Here is a 22020-nt window from a genome sequence, read left to right on the forward strand (position 1 = left end):
GCTATGGAACTGTTAGGAAATATCCACTTCTTTGATTACTTATCGTGCACATTTGTTGACTTCAAAATTTTAAACCATTGTCTTTCTATTCTCTCACAGATGGTAAGGACACGCACAATTGGATCTGATGATCAGACACTCGCTCCCCATGTTGGAGCCGCAAGAGGCTGGGGTCGGGGCAGAGGTCGCGGAAGACCACGTGGTGCAACCAGAGCACCTGCACGAGCTGCTGCACCAGAGCCACCAGTAGCTCCAATTGGAGAGCAGGCACCTGAGACGCCTGTTACTACTCCTGGACTTCAGGAGACTCTTGCCCAGTTTTTGAGCATGTTTGGCATTCTAGCTCAGGCAGGGTTAATTTCACTTGCTCCTGCCATATCTCAGGCTGGGGGAGGAGCACAGACTCACGCCGCCTGTACTCCAGAGCCACGGGCCCAAGTCGACCATGCCCCAGAGGTTATACCAGTGCAGCCAATTTTCCCAGTTCGGCCTGAGATTAGGACAACAGTTTCAGAGGGGGAGCAGCTCAGGCTCGAGAGATAGAAGAAGTACCACCCTTCCACTTTCAGCGATTTAGCTTCAGAGGATGCTCAGGGTTTTCTGGAGGAATGTCACCGTATCCTTCGTACTATGGGTATTGTGGATTCCAGTGGAGTTTCTTTCATGACATTCCATTTTAGAGGAGCAGCCTACCAGTGGTGGCGGGCATATGAGTTGGATAGTCCCGCCGAGGCATCTTCACTCACTTGGACTCAATTTTCAGATATGTTCTTAAGGGAGTATGTTCCTCGGAGTTTTAGAGACGCATGACGCACAGAGTTTGAGCAGCTGCGCCAGGGTCCTATGACCGTGTCAGAGTATGCGGTCTGATTTAGTGATTTGGCTAGGCATGCACCAACCTTAGTTGCTACTGTTCGAGAGCGGGTTCGCAGATTTATTGAGGGTCTCCACCCTAGTATCAGATTCAGTATGGCTCGAGAGTTAGAGATGGACATCACATACCAATAGGTGGTGTCAATTGCTAGGACATTGGAAGGTATGCGGATCCGGGAGAGGGAAGTTAAGAGACCCCGAGATTCTGGCACATATAATAATTCTCGTGCCCTAGTTGCAGCCCATCATGGTAGAGTCTATGTGAGCCGTCCTATTCATTCAGCACTTCAAGCTTCCAGTGGTATTTTGGCTACTCCTAGACCTCAGGTTCCATATTATACACCGCCAGTGTCTACTATACCTCCTGTACGGGGTGCTTTCAGCGGGCAGTCTAGTCGATCAGGCCCGAGCCAGTCCCAGCAGCCACGTCCTCCGAGGGCTTGTTTTGAATGTGGTGACACTCGTCATATCATAAGGAATTGCCCCAGATTTAGGAGGGGTGCACCTCCACATATTTCTTAGGCCCCGCCCATTCCACAGGGCCCTCAGGCTTCTTATGCCATGATTACTGCACCGGTTGCTATTCCACCTGCACAGTCAGCCAGAGGTGGAGGTCGGGTAGGTAGGGGTCGCCTTAGAGGGGGTGGCCAGGCCAGATATTATGCCCTTCCTGCTAGGACAGAGGCCGTTGCATCCAATTCTGTTATTACAAGTATTATTCCGGTCTGTCATAGAGATGAATCGGTCTTATTTGATCCAGGCTCCATTTATTCTTATGTGTCATCTTATTTTGCCCCGTATTTGGGCGTATCAAGTGATTCCTTGAGTTCTTTTGTTTATGTACCTATACTCGTGGGTGAATCTATTATTGTGGACTGTGTGTATCGGTCATGTTTAATTATTATCAGTGGTTTTGAGACCAGAGCTGATTTATTATTGCTCAATATGGTGGATTTCGATATTATTTTGGGCATGGACTTGTTGTCGCCCTATCAGGCTATTCTTGATTGTTATGCCAAGACGGTGACGTTGGCTATGCCAGGTCTACCGCGGCTAGAGTGGAGAGGTACCTCAGATCATGTTCCTAGAAGGGTTGTTTCATTTCTTAAAGCTCAACGAATGGTTAAGAAGGGGTGTGATGCGTATCTGGCCTATGTGAGAGATGTTAGTATTGATACTCCTACCGTGGAGTCAGTTCCTATAGTAAGGGATTTTCCTGATATATTTCCAGCGGATCTTCCGGGTATGCCACCCGATAGGGATATTGACTTTGGCATTGATTTGTTATCGGGCACTCAGCCCATTTCTATTCCACCATATCGTATGGCCCCAGCAGAGTTGAAAGAATTAAAAGAATAGTTACAAGAATTGCTTGATAAGGGCTTCATTCGGCCGAGTGTATCGCCTTGGGGTGCTCCTATCTGATTACCGCCAGTTGAACAAGGTTACAGTGAAGAACAAGTATCCATTACCATGTATTGATGACCTATTTGATCAGCTTCAGGGTGCCAGAGTATTTTCTAAGATCGACTTGCGTTCAGGCTATCATCAGTTGAAGATTCGGGAGCCAGATATCCCAAAGACTGCTTTTAGGAGTCGGTATGGTCATTATGAGTTCCTTGTAATGTCATTTGGGCTAACCAATGCCCCAACAATATTTATGCACTTAATGAATAGTGTATTTCAGCCATATCTTGATTCTTTCATCATTGTGTTTACTGACGACATTCTAGTGTATTCCCGGAGTCAGGAAGATCATGAACAACACCTGAGGACTGTGCTTCAGACTTTGAGAGAAAAGAAGTTATATGCAAAATTTTCAAAGTGTAAATTCTGGCTTGATTCAGTGGGATTTTTGGGTCATATAGTTTCGTGCTAGGAGATCAAGGTAGATCCGAAGAAGATTGAGGCAGTGCAGAGTTGGTCCAGACCATCCTCAACTATGGAGATCCAGAGTTTCCTTGGTTTGGTAGGGTATTATCGCCGATTTGTAGAGGGTTTCTCTTCTATTGCTACATCTATGACCAAATTGACCCAGAAGGGTGCTCCATTCAGGTGGACCGAGGAATGTGAGGAGAGCTTCCAAAATCTCAAGACAACTTTGACTACAGCCCCAGTATTGGTATTACCTACGGGTTCAGGGTCTTATACTGTGTATTGTGATGCGTCGCGTATTGGTCTCGGCGCAGTGTTGATGCAAGACGGTAGGGTGATTGCCTACGCGTCCAGACAGTTAAAGGTACATGAGAAGAATTATCCGGTTCACTTTTCTGAGGGTGATTATCCAGTTAAAAATAGAAAAAATAACTCTAAGTCTCCTGGTTATCTTCGGAGGCGGTCTCTTTTCCATCGGTCTCCTCCCTACTCTCAGACCTACTCTTGCAACCAACATCATCATCGTCATCATCGGAAGCCAAGGCTTCAGCATCGGCTTCGAGCTCTTTAGCCCTTTTTATCTCTTCGGTGAGATCGAAACCTCGAGCATGGATCTCCTTGAGGGTCACCCTCCGAGATTGGCATTTGTCAAGTTCAGCAACCCAATGTGCTCGAGTTTTAGCAGTCTCGACTGCCTCTCTTTCCTGTACCTGAGCAGCTTCAGCATCAGCCCGATAGACGGCCATGAATGCATCCGCATTGGCCTTTGATTTTTCGGCATCAGATTTGGCCTTGGCAAGTTCGGAGGCCAACCGAGTCTCGAGCTCCTCTATTTTTCTTACTTAAACCGAGCTCTTCTCCTTCATGGCTTTGAAGTTGGTTTTAGGCCGATAATAGTTGGGCTCGAGCAGATTCTTTTCCTGTGGCAAGACGGTCCATGTCATATTTCCATCCCAAGGTCTCTGCCCTTATCATATCGACCTCCTCACGAAGCTTCCCAATCACCTCAAGCTTCTGCTGCAGCTGTGAGATCGAAATATTAGCCACCGTTCCAGAATCGAGCCCATGGGTTTTTAAGATTATCATTACCTGCTTGGTCAGGTCGGTCTGGTCTTGATGAGCCTTGGCCAATTCTGCTCGGAGGTCCTTGATTTCTTCTTCCATTTGCCCGAAGAGGAGTCTAAGGGTATTCCTCTCCTCCGTGACCCGTCGGAGGTCAGCCTCATACCGACGCAGCACAGCTCGAGACCAAGAACATTCTTCTCGATGAACCATTGCGGCCTACGAAGAAAGAAGAAAAGAAGTTAGAAAAGAATAGCAAACATAAAAGTGGTATCAATATCCTCGACACCAGTAAACAAATCACGGAAGGGGTCCTCCCCTTCATGAGACCGGTCTACCTCGAGTGCCCCCAAAGCTTGGGCTTCCCGAATCGCCCCTTCCGAAAAAGCAGGGAGAGTGGGTGAGTCTCCGATTACTATTGCTCCAGGCGACTCGCTTGGGGCGTTATCCTCAGTTCGGAGAGCTTCAGGACCGGCCCCTTCATATATACCCACCGTTTGTTGACTTTGGTGGGAAGCATCCTCGATCTCTAATGATTCGGGGACTCTGCCCGAATCTTTCTCCGATATCCCCTCAGTTCGAGGCGGAGCTTCATAAACCACCATCGATCCAGCTGCCTTTGGGGAATCGATGGTTTTCTTCACTCGGGCCACTATTACGGACCCGTCGTCTTCTTCTTCTTTGTCTTCATCCCTCAGATGCCGAATATATTCTTCGGTCAGAGGGATAATTTTCCTCCTCGGCTTACGAGTCGTCCTTGTCTTGGGTTCTGGATCCTCGGAAATGGAGGCCCTTTTTCTCTTTTTGTCCTTCGTCGTTTTCGGAATCGGGGTCGAAGTCTCTTCCTCACAAAACGGGGGCCTCATGACCGCATCTTTGCCCAAGCCTACGTACAAGAAAATTGGTTAAGTATATAGAAAGCATTCTGTTCGAACCAACAAAGGCATGGGAAAGAGGCTTACCGTGATTTTTGGCCTCCCATCGGTCCTTTGACAAATCATGCCACGAGTGCTCGGCGTATATAGAGGTCGAAGCTAGGGCTTGTACCCATCTCTTAAGGTCGGGAACAACACCGGGCATCCAAGTAACCGCTATATCACTAAAAAAGATATCGGTGAGAAAGAAACGAAGGAGCAAAGCAATAAGATCTAACAGTCGAAATATACTTACGCTTCATGTTCCACTCCTCAGGGAATGGCATATGCTCGACCGGGATCAGATCAGAGGACTTCACTCGAACGAACCTGCCCATCAAACCCCGGTCCTTGTCCTCGTCTATGCTCGAGAAGAGCACTTTGTTAGCCCGGCGCTGGAGTTTTATTATCCCACCTCGATAGAGGCGGGGGCTGTACAGTCTTATAAGATGCTCGAGGGTGAAAGGAATCCCCTCGATCTTGTTTACAAAAAAGCGAATCAGAATAATGATCCGCCAAAAAGAAGGATGGATTTTGCTTAGGGTTATTTGATATTGGCGGCAAAAATCGATAACGACAGGGTCGAGGAGGCCCAATGTGAAAGGATAAGTATACACACTTAAAAACCCTTTCACATAAGTAGTAATATCTTCTTCGGGAGCCGGGATTATCACTTCTATTTTCTCCCAGTTACAATCTTTTTTCAGTTGCTCGAAGTGTCTCTTAGTTATCGAGCACATATACCTCGATACTGGTTCACATCGACCAGGAACCGGCGAGGCTTTATCGACCTTAAAATCAGAGGTAAGAACACACGCCCCAGGAACACACTCCTCAGGCCGTGGTTCCACCGGTGTTTTGACGGTGGCAGACTGTAAAGAAGAAACTTTTTCTTTGTGAGGAATAATTTTTGATGTTTTCGCCATTTTGGATTTAAAGATCGAAAAAGGAAGGAGATAACAATGATCTGATGTTTTAAAGAAAGATTTTGCAGTAAAAATCACAGAAGAAAGATTTTGCAGTAAAACATATATGATTTACATATTAACTTAGAAGATGCAAGAAAGAACTTTAGAAAATTTGGAGATTGGAGATGTAAAAGTGATAAATGGTAAAGAAAGGGGCTATTTACAGATTGAGCAATGTCGGTTCAGTATCAACAGTGGCCGACCATCGTCTGACACGCATTACATGCCTTGGTAAACTGAACCGACGGGACAGCTATCACGTACGTCATGATCGGGCTCGATTCAAACGTCAGTATATATCTAATCGTACCGTTGGAAAATCATGTCGTTTCTCGCTACATCCTTCCCGGAAAACGAGGGGACTATCTGTATACGGTCAAAACCGAGTTGGGCCTTCGAACGACTGGTCGAGATGAGAACATAATGGACCGAAGAGCGTCTTCATAATATCGGGATGAGATCCGAAGCCAGGTTACCGAGCTTCGAGTTTCAGGGACCGATCAATATCGAGCTCGAAGTCATTATCGAGCTCGAATCCAAAATCGAACTATGATGCGAAGCGACGTTATCGAGCTAAAGAGTCAAAGACCGACCAATACTGAGCCCGAATTAATACCGGGCCCCGAGTCAAAATCGAGCTCGAGTCAATATCGAGCTCGAGTCAAAATTGAGCTCGAGTCAATATCGAGCTCGGGTCAATATCGAGCTCATAGACAAGAGCCGTTACAGCCACACTAAGAAAGGGAATCTCGACGAAAATTAGGGAAAAACTGATTTATCATGGGTTCCGTACTAAGTATTTTTAATTATATCCAAAGTAGGATCCCTCCACTATAAGAAGGGTGGCTATTATTCCTGTAAAGGAGGAGCGATCAAGTCATTCATACACTGTAACTAAAATATTGTTGATACATTCCTATATTGGAAGATTATCCTTTGGAGTTTCATACATCATTTTATCTTGCTTGTTCATAAATCATCATCTTTTCAACTTTGCTATTTTTCATCATTTACGGTCAATATTTGATATTTTTATTTTCCTTTACGATTCATGTCAAGTTATACCATGTATCCTTAGAACTATATACGAATTCAACTTTATCCATTTTTCGGGTAAACAAGTAAATAACTTGTTATAATACATTAAATTACATGAATATTGTAAAAAAAATCCTTGCAATGTAAGCTACAAATGAGTGTTTTGAGGATTATGGTGGAGTAGTAAATACTCTTAGATCTTTAATTAAAGGTTTTGGATACCCCAATCCCAAAGTGGGAAACCAAACACCAAAACCAAAAAAAAAGAGTACTAGGACACATGATTCTACAACATGCATTTCTTGTCAGTTGATCAGAGTTTCTGTATAATCTAAAGCACGTAGTCGTTCTCTAGCAATGGTCTACTTGGAGCTTCCAATGGCAATGTCACCTCAGTGTTCCTTAAAAAGGGCTCAACAATTTCTGCTGAATCATACAACCTCTGTCTTTTTTCTAATAATCCAAACTTTTTTACAATAACAAACAATATTCCGAACAGAGCAAAAACTAGAAATACCAATGAAATAATCCATATTTCAGATTTGTTGTTTTGATGATCATTATTATCATGAGGAGTAGGAGGAAGACTTGGAGCCATTTCATCAGCAGCAGGAGAAGGACTTGGAGCAACTGACACCTCAGCAACTATAGCAAAATGGCCTTGTATTCTTGTCTCACAAATATTTCCATCTGTAACATCCCCAAATTCGACCAAATTATTCGAGTAGAAATAAACACATTTGGGCAAAGATCCCTCTGGTGCAGGCTGCACATATGGAAACTTGATAGTAATAGGATCTTCCATTGCTAAAATATCCAATTCCGGTAAATTTGTCGCATACAAATCAGAAGCATCATAAGCTAAGATTCCCAAAACTGGTACTAGATAAGTGTAACCAGGCAAAGAATAATAATATGAGGACCAATCACCAATGTTTTGGTAAACCAGAACAAGATCCTCTGCATAAGGCTCCTCAATGACCACAGTTGGGATAAAAAAATCATTATAGTAACCATAACCTCTCCATTTTAAGCTGTCTCTTCTAAGCATCAAAGCAGAAATTCTAATCCCACTCAAATTGGAAGGAACAGATCCATTATAAACAGTACCTGTTTTAGTTTCTGGCAATCTCAATGCCTTGAAAGCATATTCTTGAAGTAAAGAATCAAGTGACCTTTTTGCTGACGAGTCTGAAGTAACTGATTCAGATCCAATCACAACAACAATAAGAAACCATAGAATTATGTATTTACAACCAACTGAATGCATCTTTTTGAGAGAATGTTTGCGTAAATTTTGAATGGTTGGTTGATTTAGGTAAAATAGAAAAAAGGGACTAAAAAAGATGGAAACTGGAAGAGGATTTTAGAAGATGGGATACAATTGGGATGGAGAACTGGAGAAAGAATAAGTGGGTAACGACTAAATGACTAATTAAGGCAACAGCTGTTCATAAGTCAGCTCTTAATCTTGCTAGGGTGTGTGGATTCCCTTATTTGTTTATTACTTAATTAGATCGTTGTTTGGTTACCAAATGTGAAATCTGTGCACATTTCCCAGCACTATAAAAGTAAAATTAGTATTAATACTAGTAAGTTATTTGAATCATGTGAAAATAACCTTAAAATTTAAATTTTTTAGATAAAAAAATCGATGATCATTAGATATTAATTGAGAATTTGAATATGAAACCATTTCTCAAATCTCGTCGTGAATAACATGTTTGCTTTTTTCTACATTTGTAGCAACCCAACCTCTTGATTTTAGTATTTATATTTTGTTTTAATATTAAAGAATACTACACGTTGTGTTCTGTCTTGTTTGAGTATATTAGATCATATGTTTAAACAAAATTCTTATTACCACTTTATTTTTCATCTCAAATTCTCACTACCACATTGTGATATGTTATAATTATTTATTTTTATATTTTTTTTAAATATTTGCTTATAGTTATTGCATAATTCATTACTTGATATTATTATACTATTATGTGATCTTTTATTAGCTTACCAATTGACTTAATGTCTTGCTTATTACCCATTTAGTAATCATTGATAAATATAATTTTTTATTCTTAAAATTTAATGTATTTTACACTTTTATCCTCATACTCGGAACTATTTCATCATTTAAATCTATATATAACTTTTTTAGTATTATTTAATTATTTAATTTATTTAGTTTAAATTAGTTCAAAATATAAGTATCCTTATACTATCTCTATTTTTCTCTTTATACATTCTCTTTCTGTCACGATCCAAAATCCAACATCAGACTGTGATGACGCCTAGCTGAACTTTCTAAGCAAGCCAACTCACAATCACAAAACATAATCCAGATTCATTTAATTAACATAGTCATATCATAGAAGAAGACATGAATAATCTCAAAACAATAAAATATCTAATACAGTCAAAACATGGCCCGAGCACAGCAAAAACGGTACAATCGGAACTAAGTGGCACAAGTTCACGAACAACTACGGAATAAATACAAGTTTGAATACATAACTGTCTGAAATAATAAAATAGAAAGGAAATGGTAAAAGGACAGGGACTCGGCCACTGCGAAATGAATCCATGCAGTGCAACTCACCCTAAGTCTCCGTGCGAGCGCCTAAGCTCAATAAGAGGCTCTGCCAGTACCCGCCTGAGGATCTGCACAAAAAGATGTGTAGAATCGTAGTATGAGTACACCGCAATCAACGCTCAGTAAGTATCAAGTCTAACCACGAATAAGTAGTGGCGAGGCTAAATGCATAAGGATACTCACAACACGGATATAAATAATAGGGCTAGAACTAAAATAATAAGTAATCCCATGAATAATAATTATCAAGATATCAACAGTCGAAAGGTATAAAGCTTGCTCTTCTAGTACAAGAATAATCATAATGCTGCTCAGATATAACATTTAAAGATGGCATGCTTCACTAAACAAAATTGAGGCCACATATATATATATATATATATATATATATATATATATATATATATATATATATATATATATATGTGTGTATGTGTGTGTGTGTGTGTGTGTGTGTGTGTGTGTGTGTGTGTGTGTATGTATATATATTGACGTCATGTAACAATTTATACCTAAATGAACACTTCTAAAAGAATCAAGGATATCTATGCATGCTCAAACCGGTATACGATCCATGTACCACGATACACAATCCATGTATCACCATAACCCGATATAAAATCTATATCGATTCGATACACAATCCATGTATCAACCACGCTCATAGGGCCTAAAGTAATATGGGTAATCACCTGACTCCAAAGGAACGTATCCTAACCCAAGCGCAAAAAGGAGCCTAATAGCTCACATAATCAAATATCCGTTCATCATGTTTGGTGTACTATAATTGTATTTCATCCTCTCGATCTTACCTTTTATGTCACAATCTCAGTCCAAAACAAGTATCTAATATATAGTACGTATGCATATGTACAAGAATTATAGATACAAGATGCACAAGGACTTAATATTAATCATATAGATATGTGTTCATAGAATTTCTCTATGACCACGAACGATTCAAACAATTCAACATATCAAGAATAAGCTCCCATGCCTTTATAATTATAAATGATCATAAACCTAGGCATGATCTCTAGCATAAATAAGAGAGCAACATAGTCATATAAGCCAAATAAATCATGAACCAAGATGAGCACATAATCAAAACAAGGCATAAAGTATCTCAAATCCTAGGGATTTCTCTCTTAACAATATTAGCCAACAGACTTACCTCCACCCAGTAGCTATAAATTACCAAAAAAATCCAAATCATCACAAATCCAACTTCAAATGACTCGATTCTAGTCAAATACAACCCAATAACGTCAAACAAAGCCATATAAATTAATTCCAAATAGATAAGTTTAAATCTTTAGTCAAATACACAAAGTCAACTAAAAAGTCAACCCCACCCGCTTCCTGGAATCCGATAAAACTCACAAATCAATGCTACCCATTGGAATATGAGTTCAAATATACAAGTTTCATCCAAAACAGACTCCAAATCTGTCACCACCCGGAATTCCCCACCTCGGGACCGCGATGGCGCCTAACCTACACTTGCTAGGCAAGCCAACATTAGAACACAATAATCATTTTTAAACAGATTCAAAAGCAATTATACAAGAAATAAAGCTATATAGTTTTAAAAGCAGATATAATAACTTCAAACACGGACTAATCATAACCCCAAAATATGGTGTCACAAGTACACGAGCATTCTAACAGTGTTACAACTAAAGTCCGAATGAAAGTACAACTGTTTGAAATAAAAAATAAACAGTAGAACTAGATAGAGAAGGAGACTTTAGGGCTGCGGACGCCGTGCGGCTATGCCTCAAGTCTCCGTGACCAACTAATCCGAGCAAGCCTCCACTAACTGCTGTTGGGACCAACTCTAGAATCTGCACAAGAAGTGCAGAAGTGTAGCATGATTATAACTGACCCCATGTACTCTGTAAGTGTCGAACCTGATCTCGACCAGATAGTGACAAGGCTATAACAAGGCACTAACTAAAACCTGTACAAATATAATAAAATAACAACAAAATAGAGAAAACGAGTATAACATGGAAATTGAAAAAAACATACGTAAAAAAGGTCCCAGAATGATATCAAACCTCAACCTCCACAATACAACACGAATATGGACAATAACAACTCAAAACAGTTCAATACGTCCTCTCCATTGCGGTGCGCAACCCGATCCATAAATATATAAACAAATAAGGTCTTATTCATTGCAGCGCACAACCCGATCCACAAATATATAAATAGCATATTTTTTCTATTGCGGTGCACAACCCGATCTAAAATATAAATATACAAATATCGTTGCGGCGTGCAACCCGATCCCAAATAATAATAACAACATCCATTGCGACGTGCTACCCGATCCCACACAATAATATCAATAACCGTTACGGTGCGCAACCTGATCCCAAACAATATTAAATACATGTATAAGCTGCAACCAACTACGGCGTATCGCAAAATAAAACACGATAAGGGAAATTGCATAATTAAAGTCATAAAGCGTATAAAAGTAGCTATCTAACAACACACTAAAATACAAAGCAAGTAAAGACAGTCAATAGATAAAGATACGGGTACATGGTAACATTTAGTAATTAAGACATGTAATGAATAAATGCATGAATTTAACAAGTAATTATAATTAAGAATTAAAGAATTTAACAACTAATAGCATGGATTAAATAAAGGCATGAAATGATTTAAAGCAATAGATAAATATCCCAACACGCATGCTTAACCTGTGACTACGTATATATACTCGTCACCTTGCATATACGGCATCCCCACACATAAGTCAAGTAGCAAACAAACCAATCAGGTCTTAATTTTCTCAAGTCAAGGTTAACCACGACACTTACCTCTTTCCGCAACCAAATCAACATTCAATTACGGTCTTTCCTTTAGAATTAGCCTCCAAACCAATCAAATCTAGCCAAATATAGTTCAAATAGTTCAAAAGAAGCTTTAGAAACTGCCCACAAGTAAAAAAGATTCGATCTTTAATGAAATTGGAAAAAATCAATAAAAGTTAACCCTGGACCCGCTTGATCAAAACCCAAGATTCGGACTAAAACCCGATTATTCATTCACTTCCGAGCCCGGTTATGTGATTTGTTTCCAAAACCGACCTCAATTTGAGGTCTAAATCTCAATTTACAAAATTCTCAATTTTTACCCAAATCCCTAATTTCTACCATGAAAACCCTAGATTTGATGTTAAAAACTCATGAAAAGTACTGGAGAATTGAAAGAAATTGGATTAAAGTTGCTTACCAATGATTTTGGGAAGAAAAGCTCTCAAGAAAATCGCCTCTAGAGTATTTAGGGTTGAGAAATGTTGTAAAATGAGCTAAGTCCCGATTTTTTCATCTTTTACCCATCTGCAGGTGTCGCATTTGCGAACTTTTATTCGTAAATGTGACGCACTGATCGCAAATGCGATCAGTGAATCAAACAATCAGTGGTCACAAATGCGACCAAAATCTCGCAAATGTGAACAACTCCCCTTCGCAGATGCAAGCTTAGCTTTGCAAATGTGAAGCTACTCCAACTCTACACCTCATCGGAAATGCGATGCTTTTGTCGCAAAAGCGAGAACCGTGAAATTCGCAAAAGCGACGTACTTTTTGCAAATGCGAAGACCCAGCTCCCAGTCCATGCTCGAAAATGCGATCCATTGGGCAAAATAAAGGCTCACTAATGCGAGCCAGACCTTGCATTTGCTAGATCTGCAACAGACACCACTAATTGAATTTGCACCAGCTATCTTCAAACTATCCAAACTCATCCGTAACGCACCTGAAAATCACTTGAGCCCTTCGGGCTCCAAACCAAACATACACACAAGTGTAGTAACATTGTATAAACTTGCTCGCTACATCAAATAACAAGAATTGATCATCAAAACTCAAGATTTCAACTTGAAAACTCATTTTTCACAATCTTTCACAAAATACACTAAAACACGCTCGGTTCACCCCGGACCCCAACCAAAAGTGTGTACAAGTCCAAAAATATCATACGAACATATCGAAATTGTCAACACATCAATCTGAGGTCGTTTACCAAGAATATTGACCGTGGTCAACTCAATGTCATTTTAATCCAAAAATTACTTTTTCTTCAAATTACGTATAAAAAAAAATCAGAAAACAACACGGACCACGAAAGCAAATCAAAACACATAAAATTGTCACGACCCAAAATCCATAAAGGTCGCGATGGCGCCGGACACCGCTATCAGACAAGACAACAATAAATACTAAATAAATTCTTATTTTAATATTTTTGAAGTCATAGTTGTTCCCCTCAATTAAATAGCAGAAGATGAAGTTTACAATATACGTAATAATATCTTTAAAAATTTTCAATACAGTGCAACCCATAATCATCCCAAAATCCGGTGTCACAAGTGCATGAGCATTTACTAGGGATTTAAAAATAAAATACAACATCTGTCCAGAATACAAATTAGACAGGAAAATATAATATCTCTGAAGGAGACTCTGTTGGCTGTGGATCGTAATACAGAATGCAGCTTACCTATGTCCCCACAATTATTAACCACACCTCTGCGCCCACAAGGCCTCTAGACAAATATGTACCTGCACAATAAAATATGCAGCATGAGTACGAAAATAATGTGTACCCAGTAAGTATCAAGCCTAATCTCGAAGAGGTAGAGACGAGATGTCCGACTTTGACACTTACTACGGGTCAATAATATTAAATAATCATGAAAATAGAAATATTTATATCAACGTGATTCACAGAGTTAACAATAATTTTATTGAACTAGCAGAAGTAATTAAATTCCTTTAATTCCAATAAATTTTCAGTTTATCAATTAGCCTCATTTACAGGAATAACAATAATTCCTTAACAAGCAAAGATAATTAAATTCTTTAAATTCCAATAATTTTCAAATTTCAATTAGCTTCACAAACTGAAATAAACTATCAAAGTATTGTGTAATTATTATTATTAAGTACGATTTCTGCCGAGGTCGTTCGGCCCGATCCAGAGTGTCGTGTACACTGCCGAGGGACGTGCTGCACGATCCATAGATGCATCTATCCTGCCGAGGCGTTCGGCCCGCTCCACAAGAAAGGAAAACATTTTCTTATGTACCTCCGAAATGAGAGTATGTTTATTATAAGATAAATTCGAGAGGATGAACAATTTCTTTTAGCAATTAATTAATTTAAATAGAAAATTTAGCATGTGAGATTTCCATATTTTAATATTTTTATCTAATAATTCACAACATATATATAAATATACCAAATAATTTAATTAAGTAAAGGCTACAATTTACACAAGTAATTCATACTTTTGAGTCCTAAATTACCTAGACTTTAGCATTAATAGTAGGTACGCACGAACTCTCGTCACCTCGTGCATACGTAGCCCCCACAATTAGCAATAATTAATTAATTTAATCACCTATGGGGTAATTTTCCCCTCACAAGATTAGACAAGAGACTTACCTTGTCTCAAAGTCCACTTTCCGATTACCGCGTCACATAAAATTCTCGATTCGACGCCGAAAAATCCGAAGCTATCCAAATATTATACAAAATAATAAATATAAGTTCAATAATTTGAAATTCATCTATTAAATAAATTACTCTATCCAAAATGGTAAAATTTCAAAAATTCATCCCGGGCCCACGTGCCCCGATTTCGGAAATTTTCGGAGGGAATCGTTACCAATAATCTCAAGAACTCAAATATACCATTTCCATCCAATCCCATAGTAATTTTTGTGGTTAAAATCTAAGAATACCAATTTCTAGGTTTTTTTTCAAAACCCCAAATTTCTACTAATTTCCATGAATTTTCACCCCTAAATTCGTATATAAACCAAGTATTTAACTTGCAATAGGTAGGAATCACTTACCTTGACATAAATAATGAAAATAGAGCTCCCAAATCGCTCCTAGGTCGGCTCCCATGGAGGAAATGAGATGAAATAAGCCAAACCCTTTTTTTAAAACTTATACACTGCCCAGGCGAACCTTCATCGCGTTCGCGAGCCTTCCATCGCGTTCCCGATGAACAAAATTCTGAGAAGCCATTTTCAAACTCTTCTCAGACAGCCTCTTGTATAATGGTTATAACATTTTGTATAAAACTCCAACTCATAAATGGTTTGATTTTCTGGAAACTAGACATAAGGGCTATAACTTTTATATGTTGATCATCTCCTAATTCTTTATAGATTTTGATATATAAGCTGTCAAAATCAGCCCTGTGAAATACAAATTTCTTCATCTTCCCGGATAGCCTGTAGTGTACCAGCCATAACTTTTAGTACACAAATCTAAATGCTAAATGGTTTACCTTTATGAAAACTAGACACAAAGGCCTATAATTTTTATTTTTGGATCATTTCCAAATTTCTTATAGATTGTGAGATATAAGCCTCCGAAGTCAGACCTGCGAAACATAGATTTTCTTCTTCGCGAACGCGAGAATCTCTTCGTGAACGCGAAGAACAAAATCCAAGAAGCCAAATCCTTCTTCGCGAACGCGAGAGGATCCTCGCGAACGCGAAGAACTACACCAGACACCAGCATCAGCTATTGCAAAACAACCCGAAATGATCCAAAACTACCCCGAAACACACCCGAGGCCCCTGAGACCCCGTCCAATCATACCAACCAGTCCCATAATATAACACAAACTTGCTCGAGGCCTCAAATCACATCAAACAACATCAAAATCATGAATCGCACCCCAATTCAAGCTTAATGAACTTTAGAACTTTAAACTTCTACATTCGATTCCGGAACCTATCAAATCACGTCCGATTGACCTCAAATTTTGCACACAAGTCACATTCGACATTACGGACCTACTTCAACTTCCGTAATCGTAATCTGAACCTGATATTAAAAAGTCCATTTCCGGTCAAACTTCTCAAAAACCTTCAAATTTCTAGCTTTAGCCAAATGACTCCAAAATGACCTACGGACCTCCGAATCCACTTCCGGACATGCTTCCAATTTCAGAATCATCATACGGAGCTATTCCCATACTCGGAATCCCAAACGGACATCGATAACCTTGAAATGCACTTCAACCCAAATTTATGGAATTCTTCCAAAATGCTAACTTCCATAATAGGTGCCGAAATACTCACGGGTTATCCAAAATCCGATACAGACAGACGCCCAAGTCTGAAATCATCATACGAACCTGTTAGAACCTTCAAATCCCGATTCTGATATTGTTTACTCAAAAATCCAACTTTAGTCAATTCTTCCAACTTAAAGCTTCTGAAATGAGAATTTTCTTTCCAAATCAACTCTGAACTTCCGAAATTTCAATTCCGACCATGCGTGAAAGTCATAATACCTGAAGTGAAGCTACTCGTGGCCTCAAACTGTTGAACGACGTGGTAGGTCTCAAAATGACCGGTCGGGTTGTTATAAAAATAAAGCTAATAGAGGTCTCGGAACACGAAAATAAAGGCTAGTACTCAAAATAACCTATCGGGTCATCACATTCTCTACCTCTAAAAGAAATGTTCGTCCTCGAATAGACATAGAAAAGTACTTGGACTGCTAAATAGGTTGGGGTATATACTCCGCATATTGGACTCGGACTCCCACATAGATGCCTCGATTGGCTGACCTTTCCATTGCACTTTAACAGAAGGAAAACTTTTAGATCTCAGCTTTCAAAACTGTCGGGTTAGAATAGCCACTGGCTCCTCCTCATAGGCCAAAATTTCAAAACCGCATCATGCCCTTCATAGGCGACACTCGGAGAATAACCTTCTCACCCACCATATAAGCTACATCTCGAACCTTCCTGTCTGCATAACTCTTTTGCCTGGACTGAGCTGTATGAAATCGTTCCTGAATCACCTTAACCTTTTCCATAGCATCACACAACAAATCAGTGCCCAACAACCTAGCCTCTTCCGGATCAAATCAACCAATCAATGAACGACATCGCCTCTCATATAAGGCCTCATACGTCGCCATCTGAATGCTCGACTGGTTGTTGTTGTTGTAGGCGAACTTTGCGAGCGGTAGAAACTGATCCCATGAACCTCCTAAATCCATGGCACAAGCGCGTAACATGTCCTCCAAGATCTGTATGGTGCGCTCGGACTGTCTGTCTGTCTCAGGATGAAATGTTATGCTCAGCTCGACCCGCGTTCCCAACTCACGCTGCACGGTTCTCCAAAAATACGATATAAAATGCGTTCCTTGGTCAGAGATGATAGAAATGGGAACGCCGTGGAGGCAGATAATCTCCTGGATGTAAATCTGAGCCAATCGCTCTGAAGTATAGGAAGTCGCCACCTGAATGAAGTGTGCAGACTCAGTAAATTGGTCCACAATAAACCAGACTACATCATATTTCTTCAAGGTTTGTGGTAAGCCTGCCACAAAATCCATAATGATGTGCTCCCACTTGCACTCTGGTATCTCCATCTCTGAGTCAATCCACCCGATTTTTGATGCTCATACTTCACCTGTTGACAATTCAAACACCGAGATACATAAGTAACAATATATTTCTTCATTATTCGCCACCAATAGTGTTGATTCAAGTCACGGTACATCTTCGTAACACCTAGGTGAATAGAATAGCGCGAACTATGAGCCTCCTCAAGGAACAATCTGTCAACCCATCAACATTCGGAACACAAATCCTTCCCTGAAGCCGCATAACACCATCATCAACAATCACAAAATCCTTAGCACCACCCCGATGCATCGTATCCTTCAACACCAACAAGTGAGGATCATCAAACTAGTGAGCCTTGATACGCTTCAACAATGATTATTGTGCTACAACACAAGAAAAAACACGGATGGGCTCTGAAACATCCAATATCACAAACTGATTGGCCAAAGCCTGAACATACATGGCTAGTGGCCTCTCTGCTATCGGTAAATATGACAAACTACCCATGCTCTCAGCCTTTCTACTCAATGCATTAGCCACTACATTAGGCTTCTCCGGATGATGTAATATGGTGATATCAAAGTCTTTTAGCAACTCTAACCATCTCCGTTGCTGAAAATTAAGGTCCTTCTGCTTGAACAGGTGCTGGAGACTCCGATGGTCGGTATAGACCTCACAATGAACGCTGTATAGATAGTGCCTCCAAATCTTCAGCGTGTGAACAATGGTTGCCAACTCTAAGTTATGAACATGGTAATTATTCTCATAAACCTTCAACTGTTGAGATGCGTAGGCAATTACCCTACCATCCTGCATCAATACCGCGCTAAGCCCAATACATGATGCATCACAATACACGGTGTAAGATCCCAAACCTATAGGCAACACCAATACTGGGGTTGTAGTCAAAGTAGTCTTGAGCTTCTGAAAGCTCAACTCACACTCATCGGACCATCTGAATAGAGCACCATTTTGGGTCAACTTGTTCAATGGGGTTGAAATAGATGAAAACCCCTTCACCAAACCTGCGATAATAACCCGCCAAACCCAAGAAGCTCCGAAACTCTGTAGGTTAAGTAGGTCTAGGCTAGTTCTGAACTGCCTCAATCTTCTTATGATCCACTTTAATGCCCTCGAAAGATACAACATGGCCCAAAAATGCAACCAAGTCCAAGCAGAACTCACACTTTGAAAACTTGGCATATAACTGACGATCCCTCAGTGTCTGTAGTACAATTCGCAGATGCTGCTCATGATCCCCTCGACTGCGGAAGTAGACCAAATATCATCAATGAAGATGATTATAAAAGAATCCAAATAGGGCTTGAACACCCGGTTCATCAAATTCATAAATATTGCTGGGGCATTAGTCAAGCCAAATGACATCACTAAGAACTCATAGTGACCATACCGAGTCCGAAAAGCTGTCTTAGGGACATCTGATGCCCTAATCTTCAACTGATTGTAGCCAGATCTCAAATCAATCTTGGAAAACACCTTGGCGCCCTGAATCTGATCAAATAAGTCATCAATCCTCGGCAACATATACTTGTTCTTGATAGTGACTTTGTTCAACTGCCGATAATCTATACACATCCTCATCGTTCCATCCTTCTTCTTCACAAACACCATCGGTGCACCCTAAGGTGAGACACTAGGTCTAATGAATCCCTCATCAAGCAGATCCTGTAACTTCTTCAATTCTTTCAACTCAACTGGGACCATACGATGGTGCGGTAGAAATAGGCTGAATGCTCGGAACCAAGTCAATCCAGAAATCAATATCTCTATTGGGTGGCATCCCCGACAAATTTGTAGGAAACATCTCTAGAAACTTATGCACAACTAGTACTAAATCCATTGAAGGAACCATTGCACTATGATCACAGACATAGGCCAAATATGCCAGACACCACTTCTTGGCCATAAGCCGAGCCTTCAATCGAGGCAACCCCGGCATGGCTAATGTCACAGTCTTGGCGTGACAGTCCAAGATAGCGTGATGAGGTGACAACCAATCTATGCCTAAGATCACGTCAGAATCCACCATATCAAGAAGTAGAAGTCCACTCTAGTCTCGTAGCTCCCGATAAAAACCACACACGAGCGATAAACACGATCTACCAAAATAGAATCTCCCACATGCATGGACATATAAAAAGGAACACTCAAAGAATCACGAAGCATAACCAGATATGAAGCAAACTAGGATGACACGTATGAATAAGTAGAGCCCGGATCAAATAAAACTGAGGCATCTCTATGGAGAACCAGAACAATACTTGTGATGACCGCATCAGATGTCTCTACCTCACGTCTGGCCGGGAATACATAAAAACGGTGTTGAGCCCCACCAGTCTGACCTCCGCCCCTCGGACGACCTCTAGCTAGCTGGCCTCTACCTCTAACGGCCTGACCACCATCTCTAGCTGCCTGACCCCGGCCTCTAGCTAGCTGAGTAGGCGGTAGAGCAACCAGTACCGAAACCATGGCATGAGAAACCTGCTGAAGCATACTACTCTGAAGTGTAGGACAATCCTCCTGATATGACCCCGTATATCCAGACTCAAAGCACTCTCTCGGCTGCTGCGGGTGCTGAATCTGAGACTAACCCTGACGGTCCGGATAACCACTGTGATAGCTCTGAATCGGTGGTGCACTGATGGGAGCTGAAGGTGCACTGTAGGTTAGCTGCTAAGGCCGAGACCCATAAGAACCACGACTGCTCGATGCATCGTGGGATGCTTAAAGTGCTGACTAAATTGGCATGTGAGGGAGGCCTCTACCAAATGAACCCCTTCCTCCAGACGAGGCACCACTGAAACCACCAAAATGACGAGGCATCTTCTCAGATACTGCCTCCCTACCCTGGCAACAAATCATCTCGATCCGTCTAGCAATCTCTACCACCCCCTGGAAAGAAATATCATCCCTAGTCTCCTTTGCCATCTGTAGCCTAATACCAAAAGTAAGGACAATAATAAATCTCCTCACCCTCTCTTTCTCAGTAAGGAGCAAGAGAACTACATGGCGAGATAAATCTACGTATCGAGTCTCGTACTGGGTAACAATCATGCTACCCTACTGGAGGCGCTCAAACTGCCTGCGATACTCCTCTTTCAGAGTAAAATGAATGAACTTCTCCAAGAATAGATGTGAAAACTGATCTCAAGTGAGTGGAGGCAGTCCTACTGGTCTGGCTCGATCATAGTGCTGCCACCACCTCTTGGCGGAGCCGTGCATCTGAAATACCGTGAAGTCCACTCCATTGGATTTCAATATACCTATGTTGCGCAACATCTCGTGGCAATGGTTAATGAAATCATGTAGGTCCTCAAAAAGTTTACCACCAAATCGAATAGGAAATAGCTTAGTGAACTTATCCAATCTCTTCAACCCCTAAGAAGACATCGTAGGCCTCTCCCTGATCTGTGTAGCAATAATAGGTTGAACTACCCCAACTGGCGGAACTGCCGGAGTCTGATACATGGGAGCCATCTGCTTCAGAGTATGGATAGCGGGAGTCTAGACTCTTCCCTTAGCCTGAGAGATAACTGGTGCCACAGGAAAATGCACCGGCCTGGGCCATACTCTCCATAAGGCCCACCACACGGACTAAAGCATCTTGAAGTACCGGCTTGGCAATGAACCCCTCTGGGACCTGAGCTGGTCCAACGGGCACGGCTAAAGTAGGGATCTCCTCCTCCTGCTCGATTTGAGGCTTTGCAATAGGTGCTCATGCTCGGTTGTGGATGTTGTGCGTGTTCTTGTTATCTGCGAGAGAACAAGAATCGAATGGTTCAAACTTGTCACGATCCCAATCTCCTATAGCAGGATGTCGTGATGGTATCTAGTCTCTAAGACTAGGTAAGCCTAACATACATGGACAAATAACGGAAATAATAATAGAACTTCATATTCAAACCAACTTGTTATCATAAAAGAACTCCATAATACAGCTGATAATAACTCCTAAAATCTAGTGAGATTGAGTCATAAGCTCTACACGAATACACGGAAACATCCCTAATACATCACTGTCTAAGTAAAGAGTAAGCAGTAGAAAAGAAACAAGGACAGAGGGTGACTCCGAGGCCTGTGGACGCCAAGCAGGTATATATTAAAGTCTCCGAGAGGTATAGCCAGTTCACTGATGCCTAGTGTGATATGAGGTATCTGGATCTACGCAAAACGATGTGCAGAAGTATAGTATGAGTACATCACAACGGTACCCAGTAAGTATCAAGTCCAACCTCGGTAGAGTAGTGACGAGGCCAGGTCAAGACAC

The 22020-nt window shown here is 40.9% G+C and overlaps 1 protein-coding gene across 1 annotated transcript; it reads right to left on the bottom strand.

Annotated features, from left to right (window-relative positions):
- Positions 1-7061: 7061 nt before the first annotated feature.
- LOC138896069 (uncharacterized) lies at positions 7062-8000 on the bottom strand. The gene has a single exon (XM_070180848.1). The coding sequence runs from the start codon at positions 7998-8000 to the stop codon at positions 7062-7064; it is 939 nt and encodes a 312-aa protein (XP_070036949.1).
- Between the last annotated feature and the right edge of the window lie 14020 nt (positions 8001-22020).

Source organism: Nicotiana tomentosiformis, chromosome 7 (genome assembly GCF_000390325.3).
Source record: "Nicotiana tomentosiformis chromosome 7, ASM39032v3, whole genome shotgun sequence".
NCBI lineage: Eukaryota > Viridiplantae > Streptophyta > Magnoliopsida > Solanales > Solanaceae > Nicotiana > Nicotiana tomentosiformis.

Coding starts and splice junctions, on each gene's coding strand:
- LOC138896069 (XM_070180848.1), bottom strand. CDS start 8,000: ATGCATTCAGTTGGTTGTAAATACATAATTCTATGGTTTCTTATTGTT.